The sequence below is a fragment of the Chenopodium quinoa genome, unplaced genomic scaffold (assembly GCF_001683475.1).
Source record: "Chenopodium quinoa cultivar QQ74 unplaced genomic scaffold, ASM168347v1, whole genome shotgun sequence".
NCBI classification, from domain to species: Eukaryota; Viridiplantae; Streptophyta; class Magnoliopsida; order Caryophyllales; family Amaranthaceae; genus Chenopodium; species Chenopodium quinoa.
The window spans coordinates 701,148-721,809 of NW_018744835.1; the positions used below are offsets into that span (position 1 = coordinate 701,148).

Consider the following 20,662-nt stretch of genomic DNA (forward strand, 5'->3'; position numbering starts at 1 on the left):
CTCAGATTGAAGTACAATTAGCCCTCCCAACTGCTAGGATGCTAGCCACACCCTCAGCTCTTTGACCAATCCTATTAATCTTATCCATTTTCCTTACTAAAAATGGTGTTGTACGGTTTTTTTTTTCTCTCGACTACTCTTTTCTCTCCTGTAGTACTCTTAGCTAGTAGTGTTAAGTAAGATGATGGTGCAAATTGAATGCAAAATCCTTGGCATATTATACTAACTAGATTATTTCCAAGTCATGCAATTAGATAAGTCAATCATAAAGCATTTTTTAAAATACCACACATCAATAAATCTCATTGATGAAAAAGGCGGTAAAATCTATAATGATATTAAAGTGAGCACGAAAAATATTCAATACACAATGACTATTTGAAAAGATGTTTTTATTTGTTTTGATTGTAAGGTACCACCTCCATTTTATAATGATGTTAATATTTTACTTTCTCACGATTATAAATGTGAAATTTTGAACATTAATAGCTATAATTTTTGTGTATTTGTAAAAATTATGACAAGTTAATATGATTAATATGATATCTCAAACAACTTGCAAAAATGGAGAGTATAAGCAATTTAGTGTAAATATACCTTATATTTACATTTTTTTTTTTACTTTAATTTATACATTATTTACATATTTTACTTTAACAAGATTATATGATTTAGGCCAAATTAGAAAATAACACCCAATAAAAACCCCAATTTTGATAATAACTCCTGTAAAAAAAAAAGTTTTATTATAACACCACCAAAAATCCCAAAATTTTGGTTTCACCACCCACTAAGGGATTTTTGGATGGGAATCGTTAGTGGGGCCCACTAGGGACACGTGTCAATAAGGTATTGGCTTAAAAAAAAGATAAATAAGATAAATAAAAATAAAAGTAAAAGTAAAATAAAAAAAAAAACCCCCTAAACCCTAACCCAGCCACCAGCCTCACCACCGGCGGCCGCCACTCCACCGCCGGAGACCCCCACTGCCGTCGGAACACCTTCCTTCACCAGCGCAACATCACCACCACCGTCGCCCCATTACCACAACAACTGCCAAAGCGCCGAAATCCAAGCCCCATCACCAGCCCCAACCCACTAGGCGGAGAAAACCACGCCCAATTCCACCCGCAACCCTGCCAGATACAGTTGCGACCTCACCTCTTGCTGGCGACGCGAAACCACGAACCTTAAACAAGCGAAAAGGATTGTTGGTGGCAGGTGTGGTTTCGACGGAGATTGGGAAAAAGAGGGGATTTGTAAAACATCGCCCACAAATTTCTACATAAAGCCCACAATTATTTTTACTTTGACTATTTTGCCCTTTTTCTAATTTTTACCGAAAACGTAATTCTCTCTCACGAAAAATGTGGAGCCGGAGTGGATCGCCGAGGGACACCGGAGGGCCGTCATCGTCGCCGGAAAGCGAGGTAATTTGGGGAAAAATTACAAAAAGTAGGGGTGGCGTCTGGGCGGGACGCCACATGGTGGCGGCGTCCCAGCCAGACGCCACTCCTACTTTTCGGTTTTTTTGTTTTTTTTATTTATAATTTTATTTAAAGTTTTTTGTTTTTTTTTGTGGTTTTTTAACTTTAATAAATTAGAAATTAAATATGTGTTAATAAGTTCAAAAAAGAAAAAAAATTTGTTTTAATTTGAAATTATGTTTTAAATATGTGTTAATAAAATTATGTTTAATTTTGTATGTGTAAATTAAATGTGTTAATAATTTCAAAAACAAAATTATGTTTTAATTTTGTATGTGTATGAATACTTTTATACATAATTATGTGTTAATTTTGTGTTAATTATGTGTAAAGTTAGAAATTAAATGTATTATGCGTTAAATATAGAAATGAAATTTACAAATAAAAAATTTAGAAATTACTTATGTGTTAATTTTGTGTTAAATGTATTAATTTAATATTTATATAATTATATGTATTTAAAAATAATATGACATTGTTGCAGGATTATGGTGGAGACGAAAATGATTATAGTGGGATTTTTGTACATGATGGTCCCTTCGAAGATTATCAACAAGCGATTGATTGGGAAAAACAGGTTGCAATTGCAATTAGATCTGGTTTTTGTTTAGTAGTAGCAAGACATAAATCTCTCGAGGACTCTAGACGGCGACATGGTATGATGTATTGAGTTCATAGCGCAAAACCCAGCCGAGAAAACGAAAAGGGATTATCTGAGTAATAAAACAAAACCAAATTAAATGAAATTCTGCAATATTTAAGATTGTCAATCAATTAGATTAAAACCCAAAATAATTGAAACGTAAATCAACTAAAACACTCAATAAACCCCATGCAGCAACATGACATACAGTTAAACCCTAGATTTAAATACAATGGCTTTTTACTACTACACAATAAATAAAAATTCAATAAAACCAAGTATATATGAATGATATTCAAGCACAAAAGCAAGGAAATTGATTAGAAAAATAACGATATTACCATAAATTTGAAGAAATTAACAAGCAGCGGAAGAAATTTAACACGACTTCGACCCGAATTCAGTAAATTTCAGGCGGCTTCAAAATATAACTATGATTGCATAACAATATAAGAATACAGGATTGTGATGAACAATTAGTTTTAAAGTATGAATTTTTCAGATCTGAAAGCTAGAGAAAGAGAAGAGAGAGAGAGTGAGGTTTCTATGGTTAGCAGGGGCGATTTCTGATTTTTTTTATTTTTTTATTTTTTATGTTTTAAAATTTCATACACCGCTTTTTTGAAGTCATGGGGCGATTCCTTGTGATGTAAGCCTACGGCCCCCCAATCATTCCTTTCCAGCGTTTCGACGCTTTTCCATGTCGAGAAACTAGTTCGACTCAAAAAAGCGTTGATAAAAGCGGAAATATATTGTTCCACTAACGCCTCATAGATAGCGTCGAGCCAACAACGTCTAGAAAGTAAGGGATTTGTAGTAGTGATGTGCTATATCGTGACCAGATACGTCAATGGAACAACCTAGCTGCCTTTTAGTTTTTCATGCGTATACCTTTTCTATGTAACCTTGTATTTGTATTGCTATTTTTATTCCAGTTATTTATTTTTTGTATTCTAATTTTGACTAAATTTATATCTTGCATGCATACTAATTAGTATTTACGCGTTACAAACTAAAAAGATAATGTCAAATTTTAAAAACTAAAATGATAATGTCAAATGTTACAAACTTAAACGATAATGTCAGATTTTACAAACTAATATGATAATGTACAAAATGTTCTATAAATAAACTGCCTACAGATCAGTAATCCCTCTTTGACGCCCACTGCCACTGCGCAAGATCCTCGACCGTTTTCTGCTTATCGCAGACACAGTGGACGTAGATGATGTGCTCGATCTACTAACAAATCTACCATCTCTACCCTTACGCACATCTACCCTATGCGTCTCATACATATCATCAAGCCTCTGACTGAATGGACCGTAATCATCATATGGTCTACTTTGATCGTCCACATCCTCGTCTGCGTCCTCCTCCTCTTCCTCCTTATCAACATCATCATCTTCCTCCTCCTCAGGATGGTGAACCCGTTCTCTGCGAGCTGAGGCCGAAATACCACCCGATCTAACGTGTCTGGGCCCCGAGCTCTCCATTGAATAGTTTCTACTTCTAATAACTTCCATACTCTTCCCCGCACCAGGTCGAAAATGCGATACCTAACTCCATTAAAAAAATTAAAATATATTTAAACATAAAAAAATTAAAAAAAAATAGCGAACCAAAAAAAATATCAAATAAACAAAAATAATACTAACAAATTGACATAAAAAAAATTAACAAAACACTGCAAAATAAATAAAAACAAAAAAAATACAAAATAAAAAGAAAAAAATTACCAAAACATGCAAAAAAAAAAAACATAAAAAAAAATTAAAAAAAACAACAAATAAAATACAACGAAATTGGAAAAAAAAAACAACAAAAAACATACAAATAATTGAAAAGTAAATATAAGCATAAAAAAAATACAACAAATTTGAAAAAAAAATATAAAAATAAACAAAAAATATACAATAAAATGAAAAAAAAATATAAACATAAACAAAAAAAAAAACCTGAAATTTTTTTTACAGAAAACTAAAAAAATAAAATAAATATAAACAAAAAAATTTAAAAAATTAAAATATAAACAAAAAAAATAAAAAAAAGGCTGGCGGCGCCCCAGACGCCGGCGGCAGCTGGGCAGGACGCCAGAACCACGGTGGCGGCGCCCTCGCAAGACGCCACCACCGTGGCCCTGGCGTCCTGCCCAGCTGCCGCCGCTGTGGGGCTGGCGTCCTGGCCAGGCGCCCCGCCTTTTCGAGGTTTTTTTTTTTTTATAATTTTTTTTAAAAAAATTACCTTGCCACCGTGACGGCCTTCCTCCGCCTCTGCCGCCGCCAATTCCTTGCGGTAGAAAGATGGGTGATCGGTTGGGTGATGTGAGTGTGTGAGGTTTTTTTTTTATATTAATGGCAAAAGTGTCAATTCAATGAAAATTTGTGGGCTTTATGTGGAGATTTTCTGGCGATATTTAGCAATCCACAAAAAGAGGTGGTGGTGGCGACTTTTCTTTTTCGTCGGTGTAGGGATCGTGGTTTCGACGGTAAAGGATGGGCTGTGGTGGGTGGGGTTGATGACCGGTGATATCGCCGGTGAAGGAAAGGGTTCCGACGGCACTGGGGGTCTCCGGCAGTGGAGTCACGGCCACCGGTGGCTGGGTTAGGGTTTAGTGGTTTTTCTCTTTTTTTTATATTTTTCTTTTTTTAAACCAATAAACAACTGACACGTGTCCCTAGTGGGCACCACTAACGGTTTCCATCCAAAAATCCGTTAGTGGGTGATGAAACCAAATATTTCGGATTTTTGGTGGTGTTATAATAAAACTTTTTTTTAACAGGTGTTATTATCAAAATCGGGGTTTTTATCGGGTGTTATTTTCTAATTTGGCCTATAATTTATACCAATAGTTAAGAATAATATTAATTATGTGAGATTATGTCGTGTTCACCTCAAAAATTTTAAACTTTAATTGCAACAACAATTAAAGATTTGATGATTAAAATAACATAGTAAAAACTAAAAAGATAATTGTTGTATCTCTATTTTTTTTTCACTCTAGGGTTCTTCAAAACAAGTGTTTCACTGGCCGAAAATAGTCAAATTTCTCCAGAAATTTGGCTATTTCCGACCCCTTCCCTTTAGTTTCTTTATGTTTTTGTTATTGAATTCAATAATCTACACTCTTTGAAGGTAGTAAGTACCCCTATAGTGGCTTTGCGTGTAATAAGTGCCCCTATGGCGGGCTTTGTTCTAGTTTTGTTTTTGTTTGTTGAGTTAGTATGGTACAAGTTGTTTCATGGGTAAAAATTTGTATGGGATCGAGAAAGAGGTTAATACTTCGATTACAATCAGATGAATCACACGAAAATTTTCTTCGCGACTACAATAGATCGATAGACTCCCTCGTCGAAAAAGCTTATCACAACGATATGAAAGAGGGTATGAAGAATGTATTATGTGCAGCAAAGATCATAGCTCTGTGAAAGGATGTTTTTATTTGATTCAATTGTCATGTATTTATTAGATTTAATCTCTTTAATCTTTATTCAAAAAATAAAAATGTTGCATTTAAAAAAAAATGTAAATTATTTATTTATTTTTTATTTTTTAATAAAACGCTCTTTAAAAATGTCCGTCTGTCATCTCTCACCAAAAAGGTGACATAAATTAGAAATAAGGTGTCCTGTCTCCCCCCTTAATTTACCATCAATTTCATGAGGGATTTCTAGTAAACACAATTACATTGAAATAATTTTCCCCTACTCAATCAATTCTTTCCAAATGTGTCGGAAATTCTTATGATCTGGATTTTGGTGACAACAATTCCTTTGTGAACAAACCCTTTAAGGTATCCTGTTATTTCATATTTATATTTATATATATATTCTTTTAAGACATATTGTTTATTTAAAATTGTATTTTTGTTTACTAATTGAATGAAATTTTTCATCATAAGTTTCAGACATTCAGTATCTATCATTCATTTGAATTATGATTGTCAATATTTGTCATCAATTTGAAATTGAAATGAATTAATATGGTTAGAAATTTTGGTGGCACTTATTTTATCAAAATGTATGTTGCACAAAAATTGAAGATGTTAAATTTACAAAGACCTAATTTTTGGCTTTAAAATAACTGATTAAATTTTTACTGCCATTATATTATAAGATGGAAAGGAAAGAAGGAATTTTGGGTATAATGAAATATGATTGTCAATATTTTTTCACTTTATAGGTTATTTGATAGAGGCCAAGTTTTCACTTTCAAGGAGCTCTTTAGCTTTAGCTCAAAGATATCATTGGCTCATATAGGAGTTTGATCCTCACATTACCCTCACAAGTGCATTAATGGGTTTTTTTGGGGGTGAATGTGTGCGCGCGCTTATGTATTTTAAGGTGGAGCATTATAGTTAAGTCATAGAGAGACGACATGAGGCCATGCTTACCCAAAAGTATACTTGTATACTCCTTTCGTCTCTTAAAGATTGCCATATAACATCAAATGTACTTTTTTAAGAGCGAGACAATGTTATAGCATTAGGGTATGTGGGAGACAAAATTGGTACCCATTTATGGTATGGATCAAATTCTAAGAGGCATTCAAAAGTGGGTGGGGCCAGTCTTTGAGGTGCATAGGGAGTATTTCTTATATTCAAATTCAAAAAGACTTTTCAAGGAACTCTTTAGCCTTGTGCTAGATAAAAATATCTTAGACATAGTTAGAAGTCTTGAGATATTCATTTATTTGGAGATCCTTGTGCAGATGGAAAGCTTAAGTCATAGAACCATTTCATTTGTTTGAGAGATTTATCCTTTAATCTTGGCTTCCATTGCGATCACCTCCAATTTTTTTGCGTTGTGGAAAATTTGGGGGTCAAACAATAGCATATTAGCATTAGAACCTAAAGTTATTGTTTATGTGTGTTGAAATGTTGCGTGATGAACAAAAATGCAATTTCTTAGAACAGAGATGCAGCCGTAAAAAGTCTAATAGGGCTTATGTATTGAATAGTAGGTGTTAGTGTGTTACTGAGGAGATGATCTGTTATTCAGGAGTTAGCTTAGGATGGCTCTATGGTGCTGCATTGTGTGTTAAAATAAGTATATGATGTTTATTATTGCACTGACTAATATAAAGACTGGCTCTTGGGCACATTAGGTAAAATATATTTCTCTCCCACCAACTTATTCTACTAGCATGTACACCTCCTTTGAACTCCGAAAGGAAAGCGTTCACCTCTATTTCCCTTTGAATGGAGTTTTGTTACTAGCTGTATAATTAAGGAATGCCTTGACGAGTCTTATTGAGACTATTAAATTTTGTAGCAAACTAGAGCGTATCCGTGCTAAAGCACGGAATATATCAATCGTATATATCAATTATTTTTTCTTACTATGATATTATTAATTGATTTTTGCGAATATGATAGGGGAGGTTATTGAATCTGTTTAATGGAAGTTATAGAATTGGAAGTTATAATGGAAATTGATAGGTTTTTTTTATTTTTTTTTTTTTTATTTTTATTTATTATAAATAAATGTAGAGTTAACATAAATTGAGGATACAAAGTTTGGAGTGTTGTGGTTAAAAGACTCTACAATTATATAATAGATTAGACTATCTTCCTTGCTCAACAATGGGTTATTATATATTATATAGATTCCTGCAAAAGACAATGAAGCTTTAAGAGGCGAGGCTCATGGAGAGTGCCTTGAGGTTACTTTAGTAATGGATATTATGAACATTTGTGCGTGTGTGTGTTTGTGTGTATGCGCACGCGCATATGTGTGTGTATGTGTGAGCGCATATGTGCATGCATCTTGATATTATGCTGCTTGATACTGCATCTGAATATTGAACTCTCTACTGAATATTTGGTGATTTGGTCTCATATAAACTTCTTGTCTCCATAGTTAAGGCCACATTTTTTCTCTTGTTCAGAGTTTGACTTGGCCTCCATCCTTTTCTTACAGGGGATTGCTGTAATTGTAAGAAGGCTGGCTTCCCATGCTTAATGGGACAGTGCTGGTCCTGCTGTAGCAGGGTAAATTTCTTATCTTGGATTCTTCATTGTATTGCTGTTTAGTCTTCGCCAGCATAATAATTGTGATTACTAACTACATTCTTGCCTTCAAATTTTTTTTGTGATATCTATTCTGTAATCATGTGTTCTTATAGTAAAATAACTCGTAGTATAATGTAATTTATTGTTGTAGTTTTTTTGCATGAATGGTTTTTATTTATTTATTTATTTATTTTTTTTTTTTTAATATGCTAAGTAGTGACTCTAGCTATTATCGATTCACATACGAAAAGGATTGCAAATATGCTAAGTAGTGACTCTAGCTATTATCGATTCACATACGAAAAGGATTGCAAAGGTTCTTTTTTTTATTCTCCTTTATTTGCCTTCCTTAGAACATATGCTAAAGAGAAATGAGACTTGTAATTATTATCTTTAGCTGATTTTATCAAGCCTTGTAGGTTTATAAAAGATAAATGCAAGTTCCTGAGTCAATTTTTCTCGTATAACTTGCCCTCCGTGCATTGTGAAAACGAGCTTTGAACATACTTCGTATATTAAGTAGTTCATTGTGAAAGTTCCTGAAATTGTATCATGGCTTTGTTTCTGCTTTGCAGTTTTTATTCTTTTGATTATGCATCAAGTCATTAACTATGGATTATAAATGTATACCTTTTCATGAAAAATACTTAAATTTGATAGTTATGCAATTGCAAAGGACATCACAAACTACGCCAAACTGGTGGAAAGGTTCAACATATAACCAAAGAAGAGAGTTGGGAAGTAAAAATAGCAGAGGCTAGGCGAAATGGTAAAATTGTAAGTTACTTTTCATCCTTCTTTTAGTTTTTAAATCATCCTTGGAAAGCAATATGACAATTTCCTCACTAGACTTACTACTAGTTATCTTCTACAAATTTGGCGTTGTTGGATAACCTTTTCCAATTCGCATTCAAACATTTTGTAGCAGTCTCTTCCATGAGCTCTTTACATTACTCTTAGCTACACTACTATTGGCTTTACTCAATGTGCTCTGACTGCTCTATTTACCTTTGTGGAACCTCTGTCACTTCTATGTCTGTAATGTCATTATGCTCTAGTTTCTCAAGCTATAGTACTATACTCTCACACCACAGAATATCGAGAGCCCATATATGGTTCAATACTACAGGCGTAATATAAGTAATGACACCTTCATCATGGCTTAAATCAACAAATTCCATCTAATTAATAGCATGACTACAAATCTAATTTACAAGTCTTGGCACTAAAACTACTTGTTGGTTCTATAATAGGTTTACTGGCCTGCTGTAGATTAGATTGGGAGATTGATAGCATGCAAGTCTAATATTAGTTCTATCCTAATCAACAGAAATAGCCTACTAGTCATATTTCATCAAGCTAAGACTGTTATTTTTTACTTTATCATTTTTATTTATCACGACAAATATTTTGCATGCATAAATGGGGAAATTACACCGTTTGCTATCATCCTATTGCTAGGATTTATGATGGATTGTTATATATTTTAAGTCTTTTAACCTTAGTGATAGGGAATTAGAAGGCCGGATGAGAACCTATAAGAGCATGCTCTTGGGTCCAATGCCTGTCATACAACTATACAAGTGAGGGGTGCATGGTTGGGTCTAAGGGAATCCCGTTAGCTATGTCGTAATTTAGCACTCTAGCTAGCCAGTTGAGTTAAAAATTAAAGAAGCTGGGTGACATATAGTCATGTTTACCATACATCATATGAGCATTAGCATCTTACTAGAGAGAACTCTTCTGAACTTTTCTTTGTATTGAGTTCCTAAAAAGTGTGGTATATGTATGTTAATCACTATTATTGCCATCAATGTGAGAAGTTGGATAACATAAGATGAATGCAACTCTAGCCTAACCTTTAATAGTGTAAATTTGTGGCTAAGTTGTTTCTCTTCCTCACTTAACTAGTAAAGATTTCATATCTAGATCCACCCTTAATTTCCTTTTTCTACAGGTTGTGGTTAAATTTTCTGCAACTTGGTGCAAGAACTGTAAAGAGATAGCAGCAACCTATCGCGATCTTGCTGACAAGTATCCTTCTTTAGTTTTTCTCTCTGTAGATGTTGATGAGATGACAGTAAGTATGCCTTTAATCTTATTTTCTCGAATTTTAAAGATATACTACGTACTATAAAAATTAACCCCCTTCTTGTCATCATACAATTATATGGTTACTACTGTTATTTTCTTGCATAGGATTGAATTGGTTTGTTCAGTAAGGATTGCTACTGTTTTTTCATGCAGGAATTTTGTACATCATTTGATATTAAAGCCACCCCAACCTTCTATTTCCTTAGATCTGGTCAGCCAATGGATAAACTAGTAGGAGCCAACAAAGTTGAACTTCGAAGGAAGCTTGCTACCATTGCTGAATTATCGGCAAGGATGTGAATTTCAGACTCCCTTCAGAAGTTTTCCTGTAAACGATGACTTGTAATTGCATAAGTTATGATGTGGCTTGCTTTCTTGTGCTATAGAAGGCTTTCCTATAATGGTGGGAATGTGGCTTGCTTTCTTGACTCTTGTTGCTATAGAAGTCGTTCCCGTAATTTTGAAAGCTCTTGTACATGCTTGCTCTATCAATTAGGAGAGAAGTGAAGCTTGACGGACTAAACAGAAGTTGATATTTCTATATGTATGCTTTGTCAATAATAATATGAATGTAATAGGTGTTGATCTTTAGAGCATTCAAAATGGTGAATGATAGAACTTTGTAAACTAGACAAAATTAATTATTTGTTTTGTAGTAGTTTGAACAAATCAATGGTAAATTTTATTTGTATACATATATAAGAAAAAGGCTAAGCAATAATTTTGACCGTGTTTGGTAAATGGCCTTTGACTTTTAAATGACTTTTTGGTTAACTTTTGGCTTTTTTATGTGGTCTAGTAGCCAAAAAATATATTTGGTTAATGACTTTTTGGTTGATTGAAAAACTGACTTTAAAAGAGATTTGAGAGATAAGGAAAGCAAGGAAAAGAGCTAGAGAATTCAATTGGTGAAGGAAATTCAACATTTTGAAAATTTAGGCATGAAAAAAAAAACCTCAAACCTCGAATATCTCACGCATTTCCAAAATCACAAGGGTATGTTGAAAATTTTGTCATATATGAAGGGTCTCGTAGAAAGTTTTCCTTAATAATTAGATAGCTCATTGTTTATAATTAATAATTAAATAATTTGTTGTTTATAATTAATATTCTTAAAGGTAATTGTATATTCTTACTACCAATCATTAATTTTAACCAAATGTATTTTTAAATAGCTAGTAGCCAAACAACCAGCACATATAGCAAATGCAAACAGTTAGTTAATTCAGCTAAGTTATACAACCAACAACCAATTGCCAAACAAGACCTTTATTAAATCAACTCAATTTCCGCCAATTAAAATAAGTTTTATAGTATTTTCATTTCTTTATTTTCTTAGGGATTTTTTCTTTATGTATATTGTTGGATCCTCTCCTATATATCATGTAAGTCCAAAAAGCAACAAGTGGTTATTGGTCAACAAAATAACAAGTGAAAGTGTGAAGTTAAATTGATCTATTACCGATATCTAAAAAGTATTATAGCTTTATTTGTTGGGAGTAAAATATGGAGTAGTATGATCTAAACTAAATTGAGCTAAATGAAACTAAACTTAATGAAATTTAGAAAATTACATACTTCATGTCTCCCTAATTATGTTGGTTCTAGTTGAACTAAACCGAAAAAAAAAAATTCTAAAAGACAGGGCCTAAGTCCATGATGATCTAAACCTAAACCTAAACCTAAAGCCCATTACAAACATTAGTGTTCTTCCTTAAATTCCCAAAATCCCATTTAAACCCTACAACTTCATCTTTCGAACCAATTTTTCCTATTTCATCAACAGTTATATACAGAAGAGAAAAGGAAAGCAAGAAGTTAGAAATTGAAGTAAATCTATTTGTCGAAAATTTGTAAGTCTTAGTTGTGTTGTTTGATATTCAATGTTTTATCCTATTGCTATTGTTATTTCGAATAAATAATATTTTGCAATGAAATTTTTTCAAATAAAAATATAAAATAAAATTGTGATGAAATTTGTGTCGATATCAAATAAATTGACCATTTAATTTATTTTCAGGCATTCGATTGTATTAATTAATTTACCTTTTTCTTATTTTGCAGCTATAATGGCGTCAGAAGACACTAACATTGATATTCCTGAGGTTTGTGTTGTTCTTCTTAGTTAACCCTTAATTTTGATTTTTTTTTAAAATTTTTCATTTTGTAAGATTAAAGTTTCATTTTTTTTTCTTCTTCTTGTTTTAGTAGTATTGCTTTATTGATTATTAATATTTCAGCTTGTAAACAACCTAAATATTGGTTTGTTTTGGTAAAAATTACTGACATTATTTAAACAAGTTTGTATTTTTTTCCTGCAATTTGTTCAAGTTCTGGGTGTGCGGAGTAATGTCATTATGATTATCAAAGTTCCCATATCGTAAAAAGTTGTATAAACGGGTGTATTGTGCAGTAAATTAATTTTTATGTGATTTAAAGTGACTAAGCTGTTTATATACTCTATGATACACTCTTTGACATACTCCTTTTATATGGATATGGAAGTATCCATTGTGCGATAAGTCAACTTTATGTGGTTTGAAGTGACTAAACTTGTTGATACGCTCTTTGACATACTCTTTTTTATATGGATACTAAGTATCTATAATAAAGATTGTGTTATTACCGTTGAGCGAAAGGAAAAAATAATTATTATATTGTGTGAGAACCCTAATTTGATTTGAGATGACTCACATGGAATTGGTTTTCATATATGCTACTTAGTGTTTATAGCTAGGCTAGGGACTTTGTTCCGCGGTAGTTCAGTTAAGTAGTTGTATTTTTCTATTGTTCTTTGTGTGGTGTAAGTTCTTTTTTATATTTTTCAGTTAGCTCCATTTGATCCAACAAAGAAGAAAAAAAAGAAGAAAGTTACTGATGAAAATGTGGAACCCTTGGCTGATACAATGGAGAGCATTGACAGGTATAGCCTGGATTACATTTGATACTTCATATTGTCCCCATGTATATTTCCTTGGATTTCCAATTTGGGATTGCTGAAAATTGTGTATATATTTTTTTTCATAAAACATAAAATAAATTGACATACGATGTAAGAAAATGAGCATGATTAGTGTTAAATAACAGTTTTCGGCATGTTAAATGATGCAAGTCCAGCAATACTGACTTTCACATCGTGCAGTTTCTGATGGACCTGATACATCATTTGCTGGTTTAAAGAAGAAAAAAAAGAAGCCTGTAAGTTGCTCTCTAGGTTCTTGTTGTCATTCATGATCCCTCGTATTATTTTGTGCTGCAAATGTTTATTAACTTGTTATTTTCAGGTTGACCCAAATATGTTTGATGATGTTGGTGAAGGAGGAGAAGTGATTGATGGTAAGTAAAGTGGCAAGTGATTGAGAATGTATTTTTCCTGTTGTTCTCAACTTGCCTTTAGCTAATGTGTATACATTTGTTCAGATTCTTATTGATTGTTGTTCTACAATTTAGGAGACATTGGAGAAGATGGACATGGTGATGAAAGTGATGAGGTGCAACTACCTCAATTCCTTGGGAGGGGGCTGACAGAAATTATGTTTACGAGGAAGTAAGTTTCATCACATACTATTACTGAGTTTCAAAATTATTAATATGCCACTGCTAATCCATACTAGTCTATCTGATAACCTAGGTTGCATACTCTCTTGTAGTCTAGCACCTTTAGCTGCAAAGAGGTTGCTTAGTGAAACTCTTGGTCGTTGGTCCAAAAGGTTACTAACAAGTCCATAATAATGAAAGATAATTTTACATTTGGTTAAGGCTCTGTTCTCCTCACCTTATATTTAATTTATTTCAAGTCTTAAGTTTAGATAAGTTCTTGTAATATAAGTTTAGGGTTAATATGTTTGATTAGATAACTTTAGTATTATTAAGTACAAATTATATAAGTTTAGGGATATTATTTTAGAAGAGTTTGAGTAAGCCAAGTTTAGGGCTTAATAAGTTAGGTTTCCATTCTTCTCACCTTCTTTTCACTTATTTAGATCTAATAAGTTTGAAATAATACTAGTTTTGGGTCGGTAAGTTTAGGGGTGATATCTTCAAATAAGATAAGTGAGATATTCTAGTGAAGAGTACCACCTTAATTTGTTGTAGTCCAAAATTAAAAAGTCCTTATATTATGTAGAGGCTCTTTTCAGATTTGTTGACAATGGATAATGACTAGTATCTTATTTCATATTTGTTGCTGTGTTAAATCAATTTCATTTTATATCAGTTGTCTATTAATTTTAACCCACCCACCCCCCCCCCCCCCACCCAAATTTTAATTACTATTTTCGGCCCTTAATATCATTTACTTTTGCTCTCATATTGCAGCTTCTGGGAAGGGTATTCAATATTCTCCGTGAAAATAATCCTGAATTAGCTGGAGACAGGCGCAGGACAGTGATGAGGCCCCCACAAGTCATGTGGGAAGGAACCAAAAAGACTGTTTTTGCAAATTTTACGGATCTTTGTAAGATGTGAGTTTCTTGGATTTTTGTCTGCAATAGCTTTCCTTTTTTTTTTTTGCTCTTAACATATTATATGCCTTCCAGTGACTCGACTGTTTTTACGAATTTTACGGATCTTTGTAAGATGCGAGTTTCTTGGATTTTTCTGTCTGCAATAGCTTTCCTTTTTTTTTGCTCTTAACATATAATATGCCTTCCAGTGACTCATTGTAAATTGTCAAATCATTATCAATCTTCTAAGAATACCAAGAATGTGGAATCTACATTACACTTGCTGCTTTTTTGGGCATAATTAACTTTTCTTTAATAAGTAGTCCCTTAGAATATTTTTGGTATCTATAATTATGATTTTTGTTCAGGTTGGTTGATGAATGTTGTGCACTTGTGCTAGCTAATAGCTTATTCTTTGTTCTTTGTTATTGTCTTCCTTCACTCTGCTGAACCAGTGATATTCTGTTAGTGCCTTTATAAATTAATAATTTACTCTAGTCATCTTTTCTTTTGTGATCGTGCTATCTGTCGCATGTGTCTTGCCTTAATGTATTTTTTTGATTCCATGGAGTTTCATGTTCTAACTACAACCCCTTTCCAGGATGCATAGGCAACCAGATCATGTGATGAGTTTTTTACTATTGGAGTTGGGAACAAGTGGTTCTTTGGATGGACAACAGCGTTTGGTGGTTAAGGGAAGATTTGCCCCAAAGAATTTTGAAGGGATATTAAGAACATATGCGAGTAAGTATTGGTTATTTACTTCTTTTAAACACTATACATATATTTGGCTGAAAGGGTATACAATTACGTTAATTTTGGTAGTGGTTTCTCTGTATAAGAATATTATTTTGTACATAAAGTATCTTCAAATCTTCCACAGGATATTTTCCAAAAAAGTATCTTCAAATTGTCAGCAGAAATTTTTTCTAATTCTGAAGAAACATTTCCTTAGAAAGATTACAGTGAAAAGGCATTTCACATTGCTGCATTATAAGCCATATATATTGTCACACTGTATAGAGGCTTCTATCTGTGTTTTGGCTTTACTATTGCAATTCCCTAGTGTTTATTGTTTTTTTTTTAAATTTTTTTTTTGTTCCCTGTAGATGAATATGTTATTTGTAGTGGGTGCAAGAGTTCGGATACCATTCTTTTTAAGGAAAACCGTCTATTCTTCCTCAGATGTGAACAGGTAAAATTTTGTTAATTAATGCTTTTATTTCTTCGTTCTGTTATAATGGTTTGTTCTTTCATAGTTACTTTTTATACTACCTCCGTTAAATGTTATGTGCAATTAGAAGGGGGTTTACGGCTACCAATGCAATTTTTAAGGGGCAAAGATTAGAGAAAGTTGAAGTAACTTGTGGTATGTAATTAAGGTGGGGAGAGAATGTTTGGATAATTAATCAACCACCCACTGCCACCACCAAGACCAGCCAACACCACCCACACCGCCTTCACGACCACCACTGCCGCCTTCACCGCCACCACTATGACCCCCACGAAACCACCACCACTATGACACCCACGAAACCACCACCACCACCCCCCCACGAAATCACCACCACCACCACCCCCACGAAATCACCACCACCCCCACGAAACCACCACCACTACCAACCCCACGAAACCACCACCACCCCCACGAAACCACCACCACTACCAACCCCACGAAACCACCACCACCCCCACGAAACCACCACCACTACCAACCCCACGAAACCACCACCACTACCAAACCCAGAAATCCCAAATCATACCCGGAAATTGTCACCCAACACCCAGAAATTGTCACCCAAATCACCTAAAACCCACGCCCTAGAACCCTAACCCAGAAATCGTCACCATCATCACCTTCAGTATAACCCAAAACCCACGCCCTCAAACCCTAACCCAGAAATCCGACCATCATCATCACCTTCCATATAAATCAAAGCCCAAAAAATCAAAACTCCGAAAATCGAAATCAAAACCTTGAAAATCAAAACCCAGATAATCGAAATCAAAACCTTGAAAATCAAAACCCAGAAAATTGAAATCAAAATCTAGAAAATCAAAACTCAGGAAATCGACGAAGAGGAGAGAGGAAGACGAAATCAAAACTCTAAAAATCATAACCCATTTTCTATACTCGTTTTGTCAAAGATCTGTTGTTTAAAGTCTGGAGAGTGAAGGACGAAGAGGAGAGAGGAAGACGAAGAGGATGAACATGTAGGTTCATCTGGAGGTTTGTCACTATTAATGGATGGAATATCACAAATTGGAGAAAATGAAGGACGAAGAGGAGAGAGGAAGACGAAGACGAAGAGGATGATGAATCGGAGAAAATGAAGGACGAAGAGGAGAGGGAAGACGAAGAGGATGATGAACGAGGATGATGAAGAGGAAGACGAAGAGGACGAACATGAAGGTTCATCTGGAAGGAATACCAGCCATCACATTAATTGTTGGTGGTTGGGATTGGGAGTAAATAGAGAGATTAATTAAATTAGGGAAATCTGATTAGTTTTAGGTTAATGTGGTTAAATTAAGTTAAGGGCAAAATTAAGAAAATTAGAATTTTTTAAGTAAGGGTAAATATTTAATTTCCAGAGTTTTTGTTTACTAAAAATAGAAAGAAAACAGAGAGTTGCACATATCCCTGATCATCCCGTTTTGGCAAAAGTTGCACATAACATTTAACGGAGGTAGTATTAGTATTTATTTAGTTCCTGCTTTCTAGTTTTCCACTCTACTTGTTATGGAGTATGGTTTTATGTCTAAGTCAATATCTGACTAGTCTTCACTACTCAGATTCTTTGATTCAACACACTTGTGTAAATCCTGTGACATTTAAGCAATTCTACTCAGCTGCAATTATGTCAAGTTTTCTACATACTCTGTAATATTCTTTCTTTTACCTAGTGTACTTTTGCAGTCTAGGAAGCCTTAGACAACAAAAAATTCCTCTTTGTTTATAATAATTAAATGATTAGATGCCAGTGATTATCTGGTTAAATGGTTACCTAAACCGTATGAACATATCATAATAAATCGACTTTGTTCTATGCCTTATTTTCTATGCTGCACTAATCAATATTTAATATGAAAGCTGTGTTTTTTAGGCCCTTTGGATTTATTAGTATACTGTTAGAAGCATTTTATTGGACTGTTGGTTAAAATGAAACTCAGTTTGATGATCTGTCCAAGAGAAGGGGCCTGTGATGATCTTTCAAAATTTGCCTACATTGTCTGATATAACAATGATAAAGCTACATTTGTGTCTGAGGCCTTAATTTGTCGTGTTTAATGGTTTGCCACTTTGCCTTCTTTGTATCTGCTATCTCTTCTACATGTTACACCTTTCTCTGTAGAACATAACTAGGAACACATTTATCTCTTTTGAATGTAGATGATTTTTTTAGTTTTCAAAATTAAAATGCTAATAAAATGTGGCTACCACATTTGAATATTTATCTAGTACTATCATGAGCCTCAATTCTCATGGTGGCCAAACTTTATGGGGTAGATGAAGTATTATCAAGGCCTGTGATGATCTTTACAATAATTGCCTACATTGTATGATTTTACCGTGATAAAGAAATATCTTGGTCGGAGGCCTTGCTATGCATGTATCTTGATGTGAACATGTCTTATCAGATATGAAAATCATTTTAGTAAGAGAATAACTTTGACTAAGTCCTTCGCTTGTTTTGTATAATTATGTTAAAGGAATATGTCGGGGTGCGACTGGTGTTAAGAGAGGCCTTTCTGAACAATTTCTCTCGTTTTCTATTCTTTCCACCCCATCTGCTTTTAAAAACAATAAACAAAAGAATGGGAAAAAGAATTGAAGATTGTGCATGCAATGAATGTCTTTATATAGGTTAGTATACTGTTAAAAGTATTGGGTGGTTACAACTCTTACGAGTGAAAGTTTGATGTTATGTCTAAGAAAGGGGCCTGTGAAGATCTTTCAAAATTTTTGCCTACATTGTCTGATGATACAATGATAAACTATTTTTGTGTCTGAGGCCCTAATCTATCTCTTATCTTGGCTCACCTTCATTCGAGCTCATATTATTATTATTATTATTATTATTATTATGTATTTTGATGAAGACAAATGTCCTCTTAACTTTATTAATGCTGATTGGTGTTTCCAATTTCTCTCTTCGGTTTACAACTTCAATGAGTTTTTAAAAAACTCATGTTCATCAAATTCTTCTTTTTGATGCCCAAGTTCTAGTTAAATGTGTGTTTTATGACTATATCTGAAATATATGGCTACTTGTAATTTTTTTTTTTGAATAAAAAAACTCTAATGGCTTTAACTTAAATGTTATGTCACATTGTAAATGAGGCCTGTGATGATCTTTCCAAATATGTCTACATTGTTTGATTTCACAGTGATAAGAAATATAAAGTCTGAGGCCTTGGTGTTGTTTGATTTCACAGTGCTGTGTAATATTTGTTGAGAGGGACTGTGATGACCTTACAAATAATTTGCTTCCATTGAGTTGGACAGAAGCCGTGGCTGTTGCTTGAAGTGTCTTTTTTTATGTGTTTATTTTCTTTTTAACTACCCCAATCCCAAGTAATGTTTCCTAATTTAATAAGAAAAAAAAAAGAATCGATAGAATAAGTTTTAGTTAAATGTTTTGGCACCCACTTGACTCCATCCAAATATATGAAGTATATGCTTACATTTTATTTAGTTATTTAATTTTGGTTAACTGGCTACTTTGAAATTTGTAACTTCAATGTTATGTCACATTGTTAATGAGGCCTGTGATGATCTTTTCAAATATGTCTACATTGTTTGACTTAACAGTGATGAGAAAATATAAAAGTCTGAGGCCTTCTTGTTATATACTTTGTTCTTTTTTACTTGACATAGTTTGACTTTGGTGCTATTCACGTCATCTCTTTTGACCATCTTTTGTGATTTTTATGTAAGAAAAAACAAATAGTCGTGCATTGGCAAACGTGATAAATGAAATAGGTCACGTAAAAAGAACAAAGTATAGTGTTGGGTTGCTAGCGTATCTGTGTATGTAAGCCTGTTATCTGTCAGAAAAACACACAAGCCTGCATTTGGATCAGTGTTTATCCAATACACACACTGGGTCATGAATTCATGTTTTGAAATGTTTTATAGGTTAGTCAGCTCATACTTTAGATGTGGTGATGTTAAAGATGTGTAGTTGTGAATGCAAAGGTTTCTGATAAATTTTGCTATGGTTTCAAGTATAACTTCTGAAGTGCATGATCGTATCTCTATTCACTTGTCTGCATTTTTTAATTTCCGAGTTAAATTTATTTGTATATTTGGGATATAATATGAGGCACATTGGATAGGGATCAATTTTGGGTTTTGTTTGGTTAATTCTTGGCAAAATATCAATCTTTAGTTTTGTATGTAAGTGATTGCATGACATATTTTACTTTTGATGCAGTGTGGCTCTGCACAGTCTGTAGCTCCTGTTACGCTTGGGTTTGTTGATCTTGTTGGTCGCCGTAGTGCTTAGTGGTGGAGGATGTTATTATTCTTCGTATAGTTATAGAGTGCTCATGTTGGTCTTCTGGGTTTCTCTTCATGTAAGTTATTGGCAATCGTAGTGTGGTGGTGGTGGTTTGTTGGTCAGTACGACTTAATAGATAGATTACTCACAAAATTAGAATATCCTGTTGACTACAAGATAAGTGGATTAGTCTTTGATTTGATACCATGTATGTACATTTGAAATCACAGGTATTCAGTATAAAATTAGCTTTTTTCATTTTGCGTAGTTTTGTTTTATTGTCTCAATTCAGGGTGCCCTGATATTTTGCTCACCTCTAATTTCAACCAAATTGTTATTTTGCTGGTTACAAAAAGTGGTGGTACTGAATTAAAAATCGCTGCATTTGACAGCAATTGACCCAACTGCCCTTTCATCGATTCAAAGCATACTTTTCCCTCCCACCTTGAGCTCACATAGTTACACAGCAAAAC

General features: G+C 33.6%; 1 protein-coding gene and 1 pseudogene across 1 annotated transcript; both read left to right on the forward strand.

Moving 5' to 3' along the window:
* The first annotated feature begins 1,367 nt into the window (after window positions 1-1,367).
* On the forward strand, window positions 1,368-10,936 carry LOC110704364 (thioredoxin H4-1-like). The gene is made up of 4 exons (XM_021882146.1): window positions 1,368-1,430; window positions 8,804-8,920; window positions 10,101-10,223; window positions 10,391-10,936. The coding sequence occupies exons 1-4, from the start codon at window positions 1,368-1,370 to the stop codon at window positions 10,535-10,537; spliced, it is 450 nt and encodes a 149-aa protein (XP_021737838.1). The 3' UTR covers window positions 10,538-10,936.
* A 602-nt stretch (window positions 10,937-11,538) lies between these two features.
* Window positions 11,539-20,447, forward strand: LOC110704434 (annotated as a pseudogene).
* Window positions 20,448-20,662: the final 215 nt, after the last annotated feature.

Bases quoted from the DNA above. Each gene is read 5' to 3' on its own strand.
- LOC110704364 (XM_021882146.1), top strand. From the start codon at position 1,368: ATGTGGAGCCGGAGTGGATCGCCGAGGGACACCGGAGGGCCGTCATCG. The intron at 1,431-8,803 runs GTAATTTGGGGA...TAAATTTGATAG, and splicing joins CATCGTCGCCGGAAAGCGAG to TTATGCAATTGCAAAGGACA. The intron at 8,921-10,100 runs GTAAGTTACTTT...CTTTTTCTACAG, and splicing joins CTAGGCGAAATGGTAAAATT to GTTGTGGTTAAATTTTCTGC.